The 22,476-nt window shown below is 35.0% G+C and overlaps 2 protein-coding genes across 5 annotated transcripts in view; one reads left to right on the top strand and one right to left on the bottom strand.

Annotated features, from left to right (window-relative positions):
* LOC107723530 (fibronectin type III domain-containing protein 4-like) overlaps nucleotides 1-8,711 on the top strand; it is a 31,988-nt gene extending 23,277 nt beyond the window's left edge. Inside the window, exons 5-7 of the mRNA XM_016532202.1 lie at nucleotides 514-603; nucleotides 4,776-4,909; nucleotides 8,479-8,711. Coding sequence (XP_016387688.1) covers nucleotides 514-603; nucleotides 4,776-4,909; nucleotides 8,479-8,520 — 266 coding nt within the window. The 3' untranslated portion in view covers nucleotides 8,521-8,711. The remainder of the gene's footprint in view (nucleotides 1-513; nucleotides 604-4,775; nucleotides 4,910-8,478) is intronic.
* Nucleotides 8,712-11,197: 2,486 nt separating this feature from the next.
* LOC107723250 (low density lipoprotein receptor adapter protein 1-B-like) overlaps nucleotides 11,198-22,476 on the bottom strand; it is a 33,607-nt gene continuing 22,328 nt past the window's right edge. Inside the window, exons 4-10 of one of the 4 annotated variants that reach the window (XM_016531834.1) lie at nucleotides 18,790-18,904; nucleotides 18,374-18,446; nucleotides 18,211-18,291; nucleotides 17,992-18,110; nucleotides 15,533-15,567; nucleotides 13,240-13,268; nucleotides 11,198-12,098 (exon numbers count right to left, since the gene is read on the bottom strand). In XM_016531834.1, the coding sequence (XP_016387320.1) occupies nucleotides 12,052-12,098; nucleotides 13,240-13,268; nucleotides 15,533-15,567; nucleotides 17,992-18,110; nucleotides 18,211-18,291; nucleotides 18,374-18,446; nucleotides 18,790-18,904 (499 nt within the window). In that variant the 3' untranslated portion in view covers nucleotides 11,198-12,051. Of the gene's footprint in view, nucleotides 12,099-13,230; nucleotides 13,269-14,777; nucleotides 15,050-15,532; nucleotides 15,568-17,991; nucleotides 18,111-18,210; nucleotides 18,292-18,373; nucleotides 18,447-18,789; nucleotides 18,905-22,476 lie in introns of those variants that run through there. The other 3 variants (XM_016531841.1, XM_016531819.1, XM_016531826.1) reach the window with 3 other exon arrangements.

Raw genomic sequence — 22,476 nt, 5'->3', positions numbered from 1 at the left:
CACACACGTACACACACACACACACACACACACACGTACACACACACACACACACCGGGACTATGTTATTATTATTATTATTATTATTTGATTTTACATTTATATATGTATATTTATTTATTTAAATTACCATAAAAAAATTGGGGGTCAGTAAGACTTTTTTTATTGTTATTAATACTTCTGCAAGGACGCATTAAATTGATCAAAAGTAACAGTAAAGACATTTATTGTGTTATGAAAGATTTCTATTTCAAATAAATGCTGTTCTTTTAATTAAATGCTTTCTATTAATTAAAGTATCCTCAAACAAAAAAAGGTTCCACAAAATACTCCAAACTTTTGAACAGTAGTGCATAGAAAATTTATCGTCACAATTTCTGATTCATGACCGCAAGAATGAAAATTGTGCACTTTTAATTTCAGAGTTGGCTCAGTGATGACTGAATCAGCTACAAATAACCGTTCAGGTCTAAGTACAATCAATCATTGATGACCCTCTGTCTCCTCTAACAGATGACCCGACTGTCCAAGGCCTGGATAAAGCTCGACACCTGCAGACAGGAGAGATGATCATCATTGTGGTGGTGCTTCTTATGTGGGCAGGTGAGACACTGATGTCAGCTCAAAGAAATGTGTCGAATCTATTAATAACATCCAAGTCCTGGAATTCGGTTCTGACTGTTTATGCCTACTGAGAAAAACTATGCTTGCAGACATTACCTCATGAATTATTAACCTCTGAGAGAGATGAAAAGCAAATGAGTTTGAGAAAGAGAGAGCGGATCATAATTTGTCTTGGATCTGCTAATGGTTATTAATTTTTCACCTGAATAATTTCAGCATCACTTGAATTAAGTGGTGCTTAAAATTCCACTATACATGCCAGCTCTAAAAGCCTTGAAAAACCATAATATGCATTAAACTGATAAAATATGAAATGTACTGGCTGAATATTGAGAAGGGCATGGGAAAGAGAAGCACTTATCTGCTTACGTGAGGCACTGAGCAAGTCTGCCTCACTGTCACAAAATAATTCATGCGCTCAATTGCAACTGCCACTCCAGCAAACAAGGAATGTCTTCGCACCGCTGGGCTTTGACTACTGAAAGGAATTCTGTCTGCCCCTGTCAATCCAGAGGATGCTGAACGTGCCCAACATAAAGAGCAGGGGCATCCCCACTCCCTGATTTAAAAGTGAAACCGTCACCCTACATTTACACACAGAAATGCTAAAAACGATTTATTTCATCTTCATCATCCTGGTAGATGGCAGCAGATTTTTATCAAGAATGTCTCGGTACATTTTTCCATTCATCCTTCCGTCAATTATATGAATTTTGCCAGTGCTACACCATGATGTTTTTGGGGTGATGTGCAGTGCCATTTGACCTCCAAACATGGTGTGTATTATGGCATCCAAAGAGTAAAATTTTTGTCTCATCTGACCAGACTATATTCTCCCAGTATTTCACAGGCTTGTCTAAATGTGGTGCAGCAAACTTTAAACGAGCATTAACAAGCTTTTTCTTCAGCAATGGAGTCTTGTGTGGTGAGCGTGTATACAGGCCATGGCAGTTGAGTGCATTACTTATTGTTTTCTTTGAAACAATTGTACCTGCTAATTCCAGGTCTTTCTAAAGATCTCCACAAGTGGCCCTTGGCTCTTAGAAAACTCTTCTGATAATTTTTTTCACTGCTCTGTCAGAAATCTTGCGAGGAGCACCTGGTCATGGCCGATTTATGGTGAAATAAAGCAATAAGCCTCAAGAAGGGGCTTCACAGGGCTTATTGCTTTTATAAAACGGTTACTCCATATACGTAGTAAGGTTTCACAAATTAAAACAGAGTAAATAAAGTGTAATGATATTAATAAAAACATTATTCTTCCGCTAAACAATGTAGTTCCTCAGAAACGGTTGTGGTTCCAACAAAGTGGTTGCCGAGCAACACACAAATGTAAACAAAGGTGTATGTTTGTAGAGTAATTTACAACAGCTTCGAACTTGGCTCAACCAATCAGAATCAAGGACTGGAACTATCCGTTTTTTAATGATGTTCTTTCCACTTCCGGATTATGGCCCTAACAGTGCTCACTGGAACATTCAGAAATATAGAAATCCTTCTGTAACCAATGCCATCAGTATGTTTTGCAACAATAAGTTTGCGAAGGTCTTGAGAGAGCTCTTTGCTTTTACCCATCATGAAATGTTTCTTGTGTGACACGCTGGTCAAGAGACACCTTTTTATAAACCATCAGCTGGGACTAAACCAGCTAATAGTAATTTCCACTGACAAGGTGCAGGATTGCTTTCTAATTACTGATAGATTTCTGCTGGTGTCTTGGCTTTCCATGCCTTTTTGCACCCCCCTTTCTTCATGTGTTCAATACTAAATATATTTACTGAGAAAAATGGTGACGTGTTCAATACTTATTTTACCCGCTGTATATTATGTAAAAAAAAAAAACGTTTATTTTGGATGCGATTAATCGTTTGACAGCACTATAATCATTCTAATATGCTGATTTGTTGCTCAAGAAACATTTCTTATTATTATCAATAGTTAGTGCTTCGTAATATTATTGTGGAAACCATGACACATTTTAATTCAGGGTTCTTTGATGAATAGAAAGGTTAAAACAGCATTTATTTGAAATAGATTTTTGTAACTCTTTGTTTTTTCCACTGGAGATGATATTTGAATAATTAAAGTTATTGTATGTTTTCATAATCAAGCTATCCAATCTCAAAATGTTAAGGAAAAGGTTAATGGCATTAATGTATCATTTTTCATTGATAGCTTTAAGAAAATTGGCCGATTTACAGTAAGAGACAGAGGTGAGATTGAGGCAAACCAGGCACAGTTGTGTTTATTCAGTAATTGTCTTAGGGTTGGATGCTTCAGCGACTCTACCTATCAGTCTGTCTCTCCAGAGCTTTGTAGAGTTACAACGACTCCATGTCACCATGTCTTCTCTGTTTCTGCAGCCGTAATTGCCTTGTTTTGCCGGCAGTATGACATAATAAAGGACAACGATTCCAGCAACAGCAAAGAGTAAACACATCCATCCTCCGAGAGAAGCACACCGGAGCATCACAGCGGAGGTCTGCTGCGGAGCAAGGTGGGACATCTGTGAACCTTTTTCTCAACATCAAACTGTCTTTTCTAATATTTACTCTAAACCTGTACGACTTACTTTCTTCAGTGGAGCACAAAAGAAGAAGATTAGCAGAATCCCTCCAAATCATCTCTTTCTCTACAATGAAATTGAATGGAGACCAAAGGCTGTCAAGCTCCAAAAAGGACTAAAAACTCTCATAAAAGCATCATGAAAGTAGTCCATCTGACTATGAAGTCTTTTGAAGCGATGTGATCATTTTGTGAGGAACAGACTGAATGTAAAGTCTTTATTCAATAAAAATCTTGCCTTACCTGTACCTTGGTCACCATTCACTTGCATTGTGTGGAAAAAAGGAGCTTTTCTTGCAAAGAAAAATAGTCTCAAAAGAAAGATACATTTCATTTTTGAATTAAGCTGTTATAAATTCACTGTAAACCACGGCTTCACGGGGCTTATTGCTTTTATAAAACGGTTATTCCATATACGTAGTAAGGTTTCACAAAATAAAACAGAGCAAATAAAGTGTAATGATATTAATAAAAACATTATTCTTCCGCTAAACAATGTAGTTCCTCAGAAACGGTTGTGGTTCCAACAAAGTGGTTGCCGAGCAACACACAAATGTAAACAAAGGTGTATGTTTGTAGAGTAATTTACAACAGCTTCGAACTTGGCTCAACCAATCAGAATCAAGGACTGGAACTATCCGTTTTTTAATGATGTTCTTTCCACTTCCGGATTATGGCCCTAACAGTGCTCACTGGAACATTCAGAAATATAGAAATCCTTCTGTAACCAATGCCATCAGTATGTTTTGCAACAATAAGTTTGCGAAGGTCTTGAGAGAGCTCTTTGCTTTTACCCATCATGAAATGTTTCTTGTGTGACACGCTGGTCAAGAGACACCTTTTTATAAACCATCAGCTGGGACTAAACCAGCTAATAGTAATTTCCACTGACAAGGTGCAGGATTGCTTTCTAATTACTGATAGATTTCTGCTGGTGTCTTGGCTTTCCATGCCTTTTTGCACCCCCCTTTCTTCATGTGTTCAATACTAAATATATTTACTGAGAAAAATGGTGACGTGTTCAATACTTATTTTACCCGCTGTATATTATGTAAAAAAAAAAAACGTTTATTTTGGATGCGATTAATCGTTTGACAGCACTATAATCATTCTAATATGCTGATTTGTTGCTCAAGAAACATTTCTTATTATTATCAATAGTTAGTGCTTCGTAATATTATTGTGGAAACCATGACACATTTTAATTCAGGGTTCTTTGATGAATAGAAAGGTTAAAACAGCATTTATTTGAAATAGATTTTTGTAACTCTTTGTTTTTTCCACTGGAGATGATATTTGAATAATTAAAGTTATTGTATGTTTTCATAATCAAGCTATCCAATCTCAAAATGTTAAGGAAAAGGTTAATGGCATTAATGTATCATTTTTCATTGATAGCTTTAAGAAAATTGGCCGATTTACAGTAAGAGACAGAGGTGAGATTGAGGCAAACCAGGCACAGTTGTGTTTATTCAGTAATTGTCTTAGGGTTGGATGCTTCAGCGACTCTACCTATCAGTCTGTCTCTCCAGAGCTTTGTAGAGTTACAACGACTCCATGTCACCATGTCTTCTCTGTTTCTGCAGCCGTAATTGCCTTGTTTTGCCGGCAGTATGACATAATAAAGGACAACGATTCCAGCAACAGCAAAGAGAAGGTAAAACCATCCTCCGAGAGAAGCACACCGGAGCATCACAGCGGAGGTCTGCTGCGGAGCAAGGTGGGACATCTGTGAACCTTTTTCTCAACATCAAACTGTCTTTTCTAATATTTACTCTAAACCTGTACGACTTACTTTCTTCAGTGGAGCACAAAAGAAGAAGATTAGCAGAATCCCTCCAAATCATCTCTTTCTCTACAATGAAATTGAATGGAGACCAAAGGCTGTCAAGCTCCAAAAAGGACTAAAAACTCTCATAAAAGCATCATGAAAGTAGTCCATCTGACTATGAAGTCTTTTGAAGCGATGTGATCATTTTGTGAGGAACAGACTGAATGTAAAGTCTTTATTCAATAAAAATCTTGCCTTACCTGTACCTTGGTCACCATTCACTTGCATTGTGTGGAAAAAAGGAGCTTTTCTTGCAAAGAAAAATAGTCTCAAAAGAAAGATACATTTCATTTTTGAATTAACTATTTAAAGTCTTCATCTAGAGTCATATTTGAACAACATCTTAGTGCAAAAAAGATTTTTCTTCATTGTGAAAGAAAGCACCCTTAGAAAAATGCAGTATTAGATGTAAATGAATAAGCTGTAACTTTCAACTAAAATCAGATCAGATATCAACAGTTTTGTAAATTGCAGTGCAAACAGATATGTATTTATACTTTCCCCCCACAATTCCCCTTAAACCTTAGATTGAGTTGAAATTGAGAAATCTATTTCCCTGTAAATGCAGACACGATACTTTCCATTAGCTCTTAATGAAAAGCGTAGCGTAAGCATTTAGAGCTAAGAGGACAGGGAAAAACAACCCAATCACTTTTATCACCTGCAGAAAGACTAAGACAGAAAGGAGAAAAGCATTTAGATTGCTATCCATCTCACTTTTCACAAAGACTGTCTGCCAATTGAGAACTGCCAATTGATAAAACCTCTGACTGATAAAACCTTTTTGTTATTTGTCGGATGAAACCTGCCAGCAGTGAAGGATGAGACCAAACACTGTAATGTCCAGAGCATCAGTCTGTCAACACTAGGCCAGTCCTGCATTCCCTGACTCATGTGAAAGGCTTCAGGGTCTCTCTCTGTTGTATCACTTTTGCGAGATCATAAACTAAGCCTATGGAGCTTTATATTTGCACAGACAACTCTACAGTTCACTGTTTGGTGTGTTTTTGGCTATACTCAGTAATGCTGAACAGTTTGCAAGAGAAAGTGTGTCAGTGTCCCAAAATCCTTATTTTTGTTTATAAATATTATAGAACAGTCAGACTGGGCTTCGATACAGATTTTCCCATTCATAAGCACTTGAATTGTTTCGGTTCTGGTTCATTTGGGTGTGTTTCAGTGATCACTTAAATTCTCTCCCTGCTAATGCTGTAAATTGAACGGAGAAATGTTTGAGACTGATTCAAAAGGGTATCTCTTTATGGACAATTTACTAAAAGAGCCAGCTCAAAAGAATCATTCATTTTGGGAATCAGACTACACTGATTGTAGTTTAGTCTTTGTTGCATGCAGCCTGCAAGGACAACTCCACAGACAGACATCCACAGAAAGTACAATTTTTTTTATTTTTTTTGGATTCAAACAGACTCACAACAGGTAAAATATGGTTTATTTGACTGTAGTGCTGAATATTCAGAAGCGTGAAAAGCGATGCAGGACACACTGATACAGGAAACCTTCTAATTTGGTACTTCTGCTTTTAAGTTTACATACCACTTTGCAGAATATATGCAAGATGTTAATAATTTCATTTATTAAATTCAAGAAATTCAGCAGTGTTGGGAAGGTTACTTTGGAAATGTAATAGATTACAGATTACAAGTTACCCTCTTTAAAATGTAACAATTACTGTAACTATTTCAGTTACTTTATTGAAGTAATGTAACTGATTACATTTGATTACCTTTTGATTACTTTTCTAAATTTCTAACACTTTCAACTGTTAATCATTTTGAAAAAATTGAAAGCAGGTAGGGTTAACCTTACACTGGGACTCAACACCGATTACTGTCAGATTTTCAAAATTCTTCATCACTTAAATTAAGATTATAATAGTTTTAACTAGTTTAGATTATAATCATTTTAAAGCACAGCCACCACAAAATCATACTTTAGCACCTCTTTTTACTTTGAGATCATTCTGAGGTTAAAAACAGCTTTACATCATAACAAGATATAGTTTAATAGCTATGATACTGTTTTTGAGATCAAATCTTTACATAGCTATGACAGGAAACACTATCATTTAACAATGCTTTGGGGGGGAAAAACGGTTAATCTTAAAAAATGAAGCATATACATAAACCCAAATAGAAAATAAAATAGTTATCGAATAAGCATGTGTCCTATTCTGTGTCCTAAACTCCTGAAACATTGGTGTCTCATATTTTAAAGCAGTCAGTGCAATTTGGGAAAGAAATCAATCATATCTGTATGTGTGTGAAAATATTCAATTGTAACCCCCTTTGTAAACATTTTCATAAGTAACTGTAATTTAATTACACTTTTTTTTTTCACAGACAGATTACAGTTACAGTTATTTTGAAATTAAATTCCGTAATTCCGTAACACATGTAACTAGTTACTCCTTAAAACTAAAATTCAGTTATTATTTTGTCTTGTGGACTATACGTAAACATTTATGTGATTCAGGACAGTACTAAATAAAAAATAACATGCAATTTTAATGATGCTCTTATTTTGAAAAAAATGCTAACATCTTGCATATTCTGCAAGGGGTATGTAAATTTATGAACAACTGTAAATTATTAAAATAATCCTTTTAAAAGGCCCAGATTATGAAGCGCAATACAAATACATTTGCATGCAGACCAATTTTGGGATTTTAAGAATATCAAAATTGTTCAACTGAAGATCGCAATTAATCCGAAAAACAATATTTTTACCCAACCCTATAAAACAGCACCTAACTAATACTAATTATAACTATAATTAAAATAATTAAGGCCGTCATAATATTTACTACTTTCTGTAGCATCCATGAAGATAGAGAGGAAAGTGAAAAATATTATGCATGACGCTTAATTTTAGAATCAGAGACTTTTCAGCATAATAAGTCCTGTGGATCAAACACCAGAGCTACTGACCTACTTCTAAAATAAACCATCTCAGGAAAACTACCATGTGCCTTTGATCCTTCCCATATTCCTGTAGCTCTTCACTTGGCACTTTCTCTGTAGGAAATTTAGAGCAATAAAACAAGGACAGATGCTTCACATTTCACCCGTTCCACTCTGTGCCACCATTAGTCCTTATAACGCATCAAAAAACCAGGCCTTTTAGACGCATGATAAAATCAATATCAGACCCTTTGATGATGTCCTCTCCTGCATCAAGACCCTAATGGCCTCAATTTCGACATACTGTACTGCTACAGAGCAAAAAATGATGTGCATTCGTCTCCGTGTGCATTACATCTTAGTGCTCACAGCCATATATACAATAATCTCAAGCTGCAAATACATCCAGCAGCGTTCTATCCATCCAGCAAGCCATCGTGTCCCAGACCGCCACACAAACGATTGCAGGCGCTGATGAAACGGGCCCCTCGGAGGAGAATCACTCTTCTGTTTTTTTTGTCCTCCTGTCTGTTGCAGTTCCACCAGTCTGTGCCATCGATCAACATCATCGAGGTGTGATGGGAGTATCGTAGACGTCAGTCATGCCCTCCGTCGCAGTATCAGGATGAGAGTATGGATCACCACACGGTCAAAAACCCATCAGCTACACCGCTGTATCGGCCCACCCATATACACATATTAAAGCTATCTACTGGGACTGTAAATAACGTACATTGCGCGTATGACTGGATATCTATATTTTATGATGGATGGAGAATTCCCAAAAATCTTACTGCAATATATCAGACTAAATCTGGGATTTTTTCTCTTGTATAGAAAAGGAAGGAAAGTGTATTTTTGTAATGGTACTGAAGTATGACAGGGTTTCTACTAATTTATTAGCTTGTGTTTTGTTTGTGCATGCAGCTCTCGTGGTCTGATAGGATGTGTACAGAAGCAGGTCTTTAGATTAAAGGAATAGTTCACCCAAAAATTAATCTGAGGCCTTTTAAAATGTAGATGAGTTTGTATCTCCATCAGAACAGATTTGGAGAAATTTAGCATTGCATCACTTGTTCACCAATGGATCCTCTGCAGTGAATGGGTGCCATCAGAATGAGAGACCAAACAGCTGATAAAAACATCACAATAATCCACAAGTAATCCACATCTTGTCAAGCGAAAACCTGCATGTTTCTAATAAATTTATCAAGACGTTTTTCTCCATAAGGCATCTTGTCTGATTCAGGAGAGAAATATACACTGATCAAGGATTACTTGTGGATTATTGTGATGTTTTTATCAGCTGTTTGGACTCTCATTCTGACGGCACCCATTCACTGCAGAGGATCCATTGGTGAGCAAGTGATGTAATGCTAAATTTCTCTAAATCTGTTCCGACGAAGAAACAAACTCATCTACATCTTGGATGGCCTGAGCTTGTGCATATTTTCTGAGCTTGTGCACATTTGTTCACATATTTCTTTAAGTTTGTGCTCTTATTTTTATTAGTCTGTAGATGTGGTGGAATTGTGTCTGTTCTGCTTATTAGAGAGAACAGATTTATGCCAAATCCCTCTGCTTGCAAATAGCTTCATCTCTTCACCTTCTTTAACAGTTTTTATGTAACGTAAATATGACTAGTAATATTTATTTGCTTATTTAACCAGTTTTGTTTCACTGTTATAATCTTAAAACCCTAAAACCTGAATAATGTACCTAAATGCTAATCTCACTGTGTAAAAAAAAAATATATATATCCTGACTGAATCTGAATTATTGTTGTTTTAAGAATATAAAGACAGCATAAACCTAATGATGAAAAGTGCATGTATAGTTTTGCATTTATGCTCTCAGTTCATGGCTCTTCTTTTAAATTAGTTGATTTCATCTTCTATTTCTCCTTATCAGTTTTAATAAAGATAATGAATGACTTGATGCAAGTTTGTTTTTTTCTTGCCTTCTTAATGGCATTATAGCATATCTGGTGTATGAGAGAATATAAAAACCCAAACCTAATGTTTGTTTCAACACAGACGTGCAAATGAAGTGGGAAGTCATTTATTGGCGCATTCAACCACCAAACAAAGTACATTAAGAGTCATTAACATTGTCAAGACATTAGAGAATTAATCAAATGAACAATATATTCAAAACAAAGACTCAAATTTACATTGTCTCGATATAGAAATATCCTAATGGCACTACTTTTTCATTAACTGCTAAAATCACAAGATATGAGACTATTGTGTTTTTGAACAAATATTTTATTATACATTATTAAATATCAACCAATGTTTATGTATATATGCAAATGACCTCTTCAGCTCAATTATGGTTTCACGATGGTTTAAATAATAAAGATTAGTATGTGTACAAAGCCAAACATAGATTGCATAGATTTTTATAAAGCACCAAATTTTTTACTATAAACAAACAACAAAATAAAACACATTATAAAATCACACACAATCTTATATACTGATTGAACAATATTTAAGAAATCATTTCAGATATGAGTTTTTACTATGGCTGTTGCAAATGTTAAAGACACTGGAAGTGTTCCAAATCCTTCCACAGAAAACAGTGATTTTTTTGTGAAATGCATAAACAGTCAAATCAGGACAAACATTAATAATTAACCCACTGACAGATTCAATATGATTAATCAAAATAACCAGAACACCACTAACTGAACTAAGACCTTTAGCTACAGCAGACACTGCCATTACAGTATATATTCTATTAAATTAAAACTTATTCCACTTCCAGCAGAAAAGAAAATGGTTAAACATTTTTGATCTGTAATACTGAGCGGAAATACTGCATATTCAAAAATGCACAAAACAGCAAAAAGCTGACAGAGCCACTGAGGCTCAAAGACGGAGCATTTAATGATGGAGAATGATGAAGAGATTTCTGAGCGTGCATTTTAGAGACTGATTGGGACTCATGGGAAAAAGATCATTTTTCATTTCTGAGAGGCAAAGTGTAATATTCTTTAGTTCTTATAAAGCCAAGAAATGGCAGAATCTATAGAAAAAAGTAAGATATAAATTGTTGTGCCTTTTCTGTTCAACATCTGTTTGGCAGTATATGATGTTTATTTTTAACCAAATCATTAGAGAAAAAGAAAGAAAGAAAAAAAATCCAGGTCTGTAAATGTATGAAGTTGCATGTATTTAAAAAATAATTAACATTAATTAAGTTTCACTGATGACAATATAATAATAAATCTAACACTTGTGGCTGGAAGCCAGTGTGAAAGGATTTTACACAAGACTATTTTGAATCCTAAAGAAGAAAGAAATTCTGAAGTGTTTTGAGGCCTTTGTAAAATATTTCAAAATGTAATGATCACAGAAAAGAGTTTCTGTAATGATTGCTTAAGCAAACGTCACCCTGACACACAATATGTATCTGAAATTTAATTACAGTGCTTCAGAATGTCAGTCCTGAACAATTCTACATCCTTAAACGTTCACTAAAACTCCCAAACACATGCGGCTCTAGTATTGTATATCCTCTGATGTTTAATCACACTCGTCTGAGAGCTTTGCAGTGGATTGTTCAGTTGATTTGAAGAACGCTGGGCTGAAGGACAGACATCTGTTCTTTGTGGAATGTACATTTGGTCTCCCTTTCAAGTACATGTTTGCAGTTATTGTATATTTAAATAATATAACCCAAGTATCTACAATATAGCACCAATGTGTTGAAAAGATTTACAGTTTTTACATGGTATATGTAGCAAATCTACTTACACAAACGCTTGAATACAATATAACAACATGCAGTTTCACACATGTTGTATTGTCAAGTACTTACCCTGAACTTACAGTATTATAATGCAAGTACATTGGCATTCAAGAGTTCTATAGTTGAATCATGCACGTCTATGCTGCTGTTTTGTGGTATTGTTGCTGTTTTAAGTGGCAGTTGTGTGAATGAGTCCATCACTGAGGCATAAGTTGCACGTTGTGTGCGGTGCTGGGGTGTGTTGTGTGTTCAGGACACTTTCTGATAGGCTGGTGAGAGTGATTTGTGTGTGTGTGTGTGTTCAGTCTGAGTCCTCGCTGCTGAAGGACAGGGGATCTTCTTCCGCTGGACTCACAGCTGCATCCTCAGACACGGTTCTGCTGCGGGATGTTGCCAGTCTGACGGAGAGAGGAAGAGTAATCCTTACTATTTCTCATTTTGTTACTATGTTTCCTTGTTTTAAAAATTTTCTAACTCCGGAAACTTTTATTTTGTGGATTAAATTGGATTTTACAAATACATTTACACTGAAAGATGTGAAAGGTGCACATGCAAAAAAACAAACAAACAAAAAAAAAACTTTAGGGAAGACAATCAGGGTTCCCACAGTCACTGAAAACCTGGACATTTTATGGAATTTCACATTTTGTTTTTCAGACTTGGAAAAATCATTTTATTATAATTTATTTATTTGAGTAAATATACACTTTTGCATGCATAGTTCTAAATAATTTATCAGCTACACTACCGTTCAAAAGTTTAGGGTCAGTAAGAATTTTTTGTTTGTTTTTGACAAAAGTGTCTTACCGAGGCTTCATTCATTTCATGAAAAATACAGTAAAACAGTAATATTGTAAAAAAAAATTACAATTAAAAATCCTTTTTAATTTTTATATTTTAATAATTTATTCCAGTGATGGCAAAGATGAATTTTCAGTGTTTCAAGAAACATTATTATCAATGTTAAAAACAGTTGTGTAATGTTTTTGTGATACATTTTCAGAATTCTTCGATGAATAAAAAGTTGAAAAGAATAGCATTTATTTAAAATAGAAATCTTTTGTAACATCTTAAAAAAGATCTTTACTGTCACTTTTGATCAACTTAATTCATCCTTGCTGAAAAAAAAAAAAAAAACTACCGACCCTAAACTTTTAAACAGTACTGTAGATATATTGGACAAGCGATAATTTGTGAGCAAATCATTTGTTTGAGTCAGTTCTTTTCAGTGAATCATTCAAGCTGGTGAAGAAAGTGAACAGAATCATTTATTAGCAAATCAGTCTGAATCAAAACAATTTTTATAAATTATTATCCAGTAATCACAAATGACTTGAAAGCTCAGGAAAATTCACTGGGAACCCTGTTGTGTGTTTTTGTGTTGAAGTGAAGCACATTAATCTTGTCAGGCAGTGACCATGAAGGAAACTACTGTAAGTGTGAAGCTTGTCTGAAGTGTAATGATATTAGTTTCTGGCTGAGGCTTGATGATAACTGAGGCTCATCATTAAGCAGTATGGTTTCTCTCACCTCACTTACCTGCGTCCATCTCCTCCACCTCCATATTGCTGCATGGAAGGTGAGAGAGAGCATGACACATGCTGACAGTAAGCTATGGTTAAACCATCACATCCTTCCCAGCATCCCATTGTTCAAACTATAGCAGCCTTTGTCAACAAGTGGAGATCTAGATCTATTATTATGGTTTTTATTGTGTTTTTTTTCTTCATGTTCGGTGAAAGGAAAGAGCTGACTATTTGGATTCGCCTCATCTGATTCCCTTAGAGAATCCTGGTCCTTTGGCCCATTACATTACTTATAATAATGGATTCCATTGGCAGGATGACAGTGCTGTTTCTGACCTGCTATATGAAAGTAATGAAGTCACAGTAATGCATTGGCATCACAACCAGTTACAACTTTATTGCAGCAGAGAATGTGGTAAGCAATCATAGAACGACTTTTATCAGGTTAAAAATACACTGAATAGAAAGCACATCCCTGTGCAACATAAGAATACTTGTAACTCAGTAAGCAATCAGTTCCTAAGCATTAAGCAAAGAAAGCACTGATTTTATTGCTTGGTGCCCCATTAAAGATGTCCATACAAACAGACAGCGAGATAAACTCAAAAATCTACCACAAACCTAATAATGTAATTAAATTAAAACAAATAATAATTGTACATTAATTGAATATGATTATAATTGTATATCAATAATTCTAATTAATTAAATGTTGGTTTATTTATTGTAATTTATTATAAAAAAACATTCATTATGAATAAAATATCAATTTATTGTATTTTAATTATAAAATTCATCCAATGACAGAAAAGATTATACTTTTACATGAATAATTCTTATCAATTAAACATTAATTATTAAAATATGAATTATTATTATTTTTTTAATATTAATCCATTATTATATTCTAAATATAATTTAATTTAATTTAATTCATTCTAAAAACAAATTAATCCAATGACAGAAAAGGTTATAATTTTATATTATAATTCATCTTTATACTATATTTTACAGTTAATTAAAATATTCATATGTTATTATTATTTATTATAAAAATGTAATAAAATATGATCGTTAATAAAATATGAACATTTTAAATATGAATTATTAACACAATATTAATTTATTATTTTTTTAATGATAAAATTCATCCAATTACAGAGCAGATTATAATTTTAGATTAATAATTTAATTTAATTAAAAATATACATTATAAAAATGATGTATTATTAATAAAATATTAATTAATTAATTAATTATATTTAAATTATAAAATTCAAATGACAGAACAGATTATAATTTCAGATTAATAATTTGAATTAATTAGAAATTGTTGCATTTATTATAAAATATGTATTATTAATAAAATATAAAATGAATGAATTGATTAATAAATTATTATACAATTATAAAATTAATGCAATGACAGATTCTATTTGTTTTTGTCTTTTTTCCACTTTGCCAGTTTCACTATCTGTTAATCTGGGTAATAAGAACATATTTATTATTTTGTTAATTCTTGTTTATGTATCTAACAGCTTTAACTGTTCACAGAAAAGCTTGAATGAAGTCATTATGAACTCTTTACATGCCATCTGCTTCTGTCCTTGCTCAACGTGAATACTTGCTAAACGTGAATAACTCCAACCTATCATTGCACTCATTTCCAGGGCTCTGTTTGAATTGATATTAATAACTGTGTATGGAGAGACACTCAGAATAAAATGATTCTCCACATCCATTAATCTGAACCAGAGCCGCTGCAGTTCATGTTTTTCAGTGAATCTCGCTCCATCTCCACTTTATGAGACATAATGTCACACCTGAGGGAGCGTGAACACATTAGCTGATTATATATTTATAAATATTTTACAAATAATTCCACATCAGCATACAGATGGCCTCAAAACTAACACACACACATGGATGATATGCTAGAAAAGCCCACATTTTGATTTCCTGGTGTCTTTAAGGAAGCAAATCAACCCGTTTGCCTCTTACTAATAAACAAAGAATTTTAGTGCATCTCGGGGGAAATCATCTCTTTTTAAATGCTGTATTCAGACATTTCCTGAGCCGCATTGCAGATAAAATGCTCTTAGAACAAACACAAGTGAATCCATTCAAATGTTTGGGGTCAGTAAGAGTATTTTTTTTTACTACCACAGTAAGATCTTTTCTTTTTTTGTATATGTATGTGAGTGTATTTTAAAGCGCAGGTAGTGATCAATAAGCACTACATCTCTGAAATCTCTGATTTCTGAGACAGGTTGACTATGTGTGAGCAGAAGGGAACACAAACTTACCTTGAAAACGCATCATCGAGGCCATCTTCCGCATCCTGAAAATAAAAGAACACAGAAAAACCATGTAAGAAAAACCATCACAGATCACATCTATATCAGACACACAGATTCACAGAGCATCTGTCAGCACCAGCATGCTGTAAAAACTTAATCTACAGTATATTCTGTGACAGACAGTCATTATCTGAGAACAGCAGACTGAAAGTCCTAATTGGGTCTCAGAACCTGCCTGAGCAGTGAATGGAATTCAATCACAGCTGAAAAGTAATTAACAAAGGCACAGTTGAGCACGGTGTGCAGACAGAGAGCTTGATAGATCCAATCTTTCATAAAACAGACCTTGGCAACTAAACTGGAAATAGGCCGCTCTCCACCTAGTGGTCATGTGTTTAATCAATAATATTGTATTTAAGCAGACAATGCCACTTAGTGGTGACTATGCGCTATATCAACAGGACAGGCACTGCTGACTGACAATGTAATGGCAGTTAGCCAATGGAAATAAGAGTAATTACTGCCTTGGCATGGTCTTTGGTTTCAAAACAACTGACCTTCATTTTGGAGCCGATACTCTGCACAATAGTGGCATTCTTTCAGCAAATTAATGAGGATTCATATGATGATGCCATTCAGGTTACCAGAAAAGACTGCCTTGCATTTCAGCCATATTTTATCACATAATACAGAAATAAACTCCTGCATGTCCTTCTATGAAGGGATACTTATGTGTAATTAATTGTGCTCTAAATTGAGTTCAGTAAGATTTTATTTTTTTGAAATTATTACTTGTATTCACATTCACACATTAAATTGATCAAAGGTGACAGTAAAGACATTTACAATGCTACAATATACTTATATTTTCTAATATATTGCTTTTGAGCATATCATAATCATTTCTGAAGAGATCATGTGACACTGAAAACTAGAGTAATTGCTGCTAAAAATTCAGCTTTACCATCACAGGAATACATTACATTTTAAAATACATTAAAACATTTTAAATTGTAATGATATTTGACAGGATTACTATTTTAATGTATTGTTGACCAAAAAAAGAGACTTCTTTCAAAAACTTTTAAAAATCCAGTCACACTTTATTTTACAGTTTTTTTCAATTGCTTAAGCACAATTTTGAAAACAGGGCCCGGTTTTTCAAAGCCCTTCACACATTTAGCACAACACTACACCAAAGTAGCACAACACCTCAGATAATTTGCAAAATGGAACACTTTTGTCAAAACTATACAATGTCTTATAAAAACCTTATTTTGTTGTCATAACAATTTATTTCTTTTCATGTACTCAAGTCAGTCAATACTGAACATTTCAACAATCATTCATAACAAAACATTTTCCAGTTTTCATACAGTATTACTGAACGTACCATTGTACTGTAAGCTTACAGTAATACTGTAACAAATTACATATCCAGTTCAGTACTGAATAAAAAATAAATAAAAACCTAAACATCTCTCCGCCTAGCTGGATCTGGCCACAGGGCCTCGTCAACATCACAGGCTATATTTTCATTTGCAAGGCAACGTGGGAAGAATCTTTTGGAGTGACGAATCCACCCTTGTATGGATGCTGCTTCAATTTGATCACATGCTTCCTCCATAGCTTGAATGAGGGCCATCTGGACATAGGGCCGGAGATCATAAACCTTCCCGACCGCCATGCTGAGAAGAACTCCTCGATGGGAGAAATGTCCGAACTATTGATGCCACCGTGTACCTGCTTAGGTTAGGCTGTACTCTCAGTCCAGCCTCCCTCAGTGTTAGTCCGTGGTTTATTACATGGTCCACAATTGTAGCACGAATTTCGTTACACAGATTTGGTTGTCTTCTTCTTTGTGCATGTCCTACCCCTCCTCCAGGTCTCCCTCTCCCTTGTTGTCTCCGGATTCCCCCTCTCATCCACACTCTCCCTCTTCCTCTGACACCATCTCTAGGCCGGTGTTTTGCTCCTTGAGTGTAAGGTTTTGGTAATTGTTGGAAAGTTCTCATTTTAGTGTGTAAGCAATTGAAAAAAACTGTAAAGCAGCACTATGTAACTTTTTCTGTGTTCAAAATTTGCAAAATGTATATAATGAGCAAGTACATCATGAATTCATCTTCCAAACCGCGTTTTTGTCTTATTCCGAATCACTACGGTACACTTATAATAAGTACTTATATTTGGACTATTGTAGCCTGGTCGGGTCGTCGCCGCTGCGGAGTAACACATACCTGCGTGAATCGCCATAGACATAAACTTAGAGAAGTAGCTCCGGTTGGAATGTTCTTCCGCGGGATGTGTGCAGTTCTGTTTATTAACCGCTAGAGCGCCAACAGTTACATAGTGCTGCTTTAATAGTGAAAATTGGTCCCTTTACTAAAGTGTTACCAAAAATCCTTCCAACCACAAACTTCTGAATGGTAGTGTGTGATAAAAGTTTATAAAGGATGACATCATACCCAGGAGTCATGTTTGATTGGTCGTCTCCTAGCTTTGCTGCGTGGAGATGGTGAAAGGAAGGAAGGGAAGAAGGGCTTCCTAAGTTTGTGCTCCATCAGAGCCTGAGTCTTCTCCTCCTCTGACACAAGTAAAGAACACAAATGAAGAGTATTCCCATGAATTCAACTAAATTAAGACAGACATCCAGCAAACCATTGTGTTCAAACCAATAAATGTACCTGAAACACTGTTTGCTTCAAATTCAGGCTGAGATTCAGGGTCTGAACAGGTGTAGCATGTGCGGGTTTTCTTACTTTTGTCTGCAAATGAATACACAGGAATATAGGCCTATCTTATGTTACTTGGTATATATTTATATCGACAAAGGGCAAAAAAACTCACCTTCCTGTGCGATCTCCCACAGATCCAGAGCTACTTTGAAAGCTTGTGCAACTGTCAGAGTCACAGCCTGAGCCTGTTGAGGACACGTGATCGCACAAAATCAAAGAGAGCTTTGGGTGAGATTTTGAAGAATCATTCTCTCGTCCACTAGATGGCGCTAGATACCAACTATAGACCCGGATCAAGAGACGAGACTGTGGCTTTCACAATAACAGTTTGTCAAATATAATACAAAAACTGCAGCGAGAAAATAGCTAATCATTAAGCAGGTCACACAGCAAGGTGATGAAGGATTACAAAACTATCAAAATGGAAAATTTTTAAAGTGAGTGTGTGTAGATCGATAGATAGGAATTTTACATTGTGCCATCTGTAACATCCAAACACTTTCACAATGTGCATCTGAAGACACTTACTATTTTCTTTTTTTGGCACAGGAAGGCATGGCACTCCAGAGTTTCGTTGAACTGGCTTTGGGAGACGTAGGCAAAGACCTTATCCTGAGTTTTGTCTGTTGTGCAGTAAGATATTCTGCAGAAGCAAGAAATACAAGCTTTTCACTGTTTTCATCAAACAACATTTCTGGGAATGTATAATGCACTGACAGGGTCTTGGTAATGACATTTATCTTTCAATAATATCAATGAAAGCGTGTGAAAATCAGCTTTATGTTACAGAGAAACTGCAACCTAAACAAGCTGCCTGGAGTTTAGTGACAGAAAAAAAAAACCTCTTATCTAATATATCAAGTCATTTGTATCTTTCAAGTACTGCATCCAGCCATTTAATGTAGGTCATAAGGTCTGTGGACCAACCAAAAAGATTCCTGTCAAAAACAGATTTGTACTTTTAAAAAGTAAAATCTCTCAGATTCATATTGGTAAAATCTGTGGGTGAACTATAATAAGCCCTATTTCTGCACCAAAAAGTTCTGTCATCATTGTTCCAAACCTGTATTATTTTGTTTCTGCTGTGGAACACAAAAGAATATATTCTGAAGAATGTTTACACTTCTCTCTTCCATTCAGTGACAGTTTCCTCTAGCTTAAACAGCAGAGTATGGCGCTAACAACACCAAAAAATGCATAAACTAAAAAAAAAAATAGCATTAAAGGCAATGTAAGTTGATTTTTATTAAAGTAAATGGAGACTGGAGCTGCCATGCTTGATCATTTGTTTAAAGAACAGACTGAAATTCAATGTTATTCTTTCAATACAATCTTGCCATTGAAAATTTTGCTTGACAGTCATGGTCACCATTCATATTCAATAACAGTGGAAAATTACAGTGAGTAAATCATGACAAAAGTTAATTTTTTGTTTTGTTTTTTCCACTAAACTGTCGTAATATCCTGTCAATCTATACATTTTTAGTGTTATTTTTATTTTTTTTTGCAAAGAGAGCCAGAGATCAACAACACTGTGTAGATTGAGATTTTACAACCAATATGATTATCAGATATAATATCAGACACACAGAATATGAACCATTGGAAATGTAATGGAAAGTGGATTTTGAATGTCATTTTAGGAAAAGGATAGAAATTTAGAGCACCAACCCAAAAGGGCCTGTGTGAAATAATGAGATACATTAGACAGAGATTGGGGGGAGACAGAGCTCTGATCTCACTTCATCTACAATTGTTAGTGCACGGCTTCTGATGCACGACCTAAATAGAAATGCCCAAGACTCTCTATTCCCTTTCTCCCTCCCCTTTCTGTCTCTGAACATGGGGGGTGTGGTGAATTATCATTTATTCCAGTCTGTGGTGCATTGCACACTTTCATTATTGAAGAGTGAAAAGCTGAGAGGGAAGGAAACTGTAAATGGCCTGAATGTAGCTTGTTTGTAGCTCAGTTGAAACCGAATGAAAGATGGGGGGTGTTTTATCCTAAACAACCTCAGCTATACTGACAAGAACTTTTAAATCTTTGCTTTCATGGAAATCAAATACAGTAGGAAGTTCTGAAAGTAACTCCATAGAATTCCACAAAATGTAATGCATTACAAAGCACTTATTTACGTTTTACATATTTACATTCCAGTCCTTGAATTTGATTTGGCTGCACGGCATTATAAGCGTGCTGATATATGTATAGTCCAACAAAACAGTTTGCATCACTCCACTTGAATGTGTTTGTGAGTACTACAGGTGGATTTTTTTTAGCTCTTTCTACAGGTTACATTGGTTACATTTACTAACAAAACAAGTGACTATGTTTATGAGTGAGTCGTTGAATCATTCACACAACCGATTTGTTAAAAATCACCAAATTATTCAGGAACAAAATGCCACTACTACGTGTTGCTCATGTGAGTTCGCAACAATTTTCATTGCAGTAAAATAACTAACAATACTGTGTTCAAAATGTAAGATATTTATTGTTTTAACTATTTTTATTGTCAGTGTGTTTTCATTCCTTTGCACTATACTTTATATGAATGACAAAACTCTACTCTGACTACTGTAAGAGCTTACAGATTTTCCAAATGCTAAACAAAGAAATGCAAAGCAATTATTACTGTATACATATGTATATTTGTTTAATTTTCATTGAATTTAATATTTTATATATTTATAATTCCTATAACATATAATTATACTGTATGTATTAATTTATTTAAAAATAAATTTTAATTTAATATTATATTTATATTTCTATACATACTGTATATAAAACATTACATTTAAATAATTAAATATAAAATGTATGAAAACAGTCTGTGAATACAGGAAAAAAAAGCCCTTGCTTATTTTAGCTTTGGCAGTGTTTGCATTGGCAGGGTCACAGCTCCCTCAGTGATGCCCTACTGACTTCCCTCTCTCACCGAACACATACCAGTGGAATATGACATTCCCAGAATGGGAAAAAAGCCAAAGTGGGGTTTAATCTTTTCATGAACCCCCATTCAGTTAATGCGGGACCATAGTGAATCTCATTACACAAATCACTGTGCAAGATTTGCGGCTTAGGAAAATGATGTCTTGCTCACAAATATAGATGTTTTCTTTTCAAGACAAGCTGGCAGTAGTGAAACTGATGTGTGTATTTGGATAAAAAGCCACATAAAAATCCTAAATTGCAGTGAGCATTGACAGAACTGAAACACAAGCATCAAAAAAGACCCAGAATGCCCTTCAAACCTTTACAACTTCTGATGTAATAAAGCTGACATCTCCTACTGAGCCTAGACAAACATCATCTCATATTTTTCACTAAAAATAGAACGGCTGTGTTTTTTTTTCTTCATTATTTGTATATGCGGCTGTGGAGAGGGGGATGGGAGTCAAAGGAGTGAATAAAGATGAGGAAAAGTATTCATATCATCGGCGCTAATGTGTTTCCTTTTTTTCCAACCCCCACCACTTCATTCAGAATGCTCTCGTTTTCCTTGCTGTCAGTGAAAAGGCACAAAATACCCATGGTTCTGTTCTTCACCCTCCAAATGGCTGTCCAAAACCCCCTCGGGTCTGGGTTGAAATAGCATTTATTATAGCATTCCGACTGAACTCAGATTTCATGGTCCCCTGGCACTTGTGTTTATTCTCCAGCCTCCTTTGAAAGTCAAACTGAGGCTGTATGATCAAAGTCTCATTCTGCCATATAAGACGCTTCGCTCCAGGGTGTTTTCTTTTATCCTGAGGTGTGCTTTACCTGGATCAGGCCAAAAACAAGCAGAAGCTCAGTGCTGTGGAGAGCAGTTTGTCCTGCTACGTGAGCTCTCAGCATTTATCTGTCTTACACAGGAATCCATATGCCATCACACTAAACAGTCAGAACCCCACAGAGCATCTCTGAAGGGTGCAGGCAGGACGGTCCCAAGGATGGAGGAGTTCCAGGTGCAAGGACAGAGTGTTTAGTTGCAGACCTGATGCTCTGCTGGCATACATTGCAAAATCATGAAAAAAAAAATGAATTGGTATATTTGTCTTTATTACCACTAAAAATATATCTAAATATCCATTAAACAAACAAATTTATATTAAGACTAAGAGAATATACAGTATCTTAGAAGAAATTATATTTCTTACCCATTTGGAATATATATATATATAACACTATTAATATATATATACAGTATATATATATATATATATATA

This window comes from Sinocyclocheilus rhinocerous, unplaced genomic scaffold (assembly GCF_001515625.1).
Source record: "Sinocyclocheilus rhinocerous isolate Xijiao unplaced genomic scaffold, SAMN03320098_v1.1 scaffold1725, whole genome shotgun sequence".
Taxonomy (NCBI): domain Eukaryota; kingdom Metazoa; phylum Chordata; class Actinopteri; order Cypriniformes; family Cyprinidae; genus Sinocyclocheilus; species Sinocyclocheilus rhinocerous.
The sequence above is the reverse complement of the archived record's forward strand: the minus strand, read 5'-3'. Positions and strand labels throughout refer to the sequence as shown.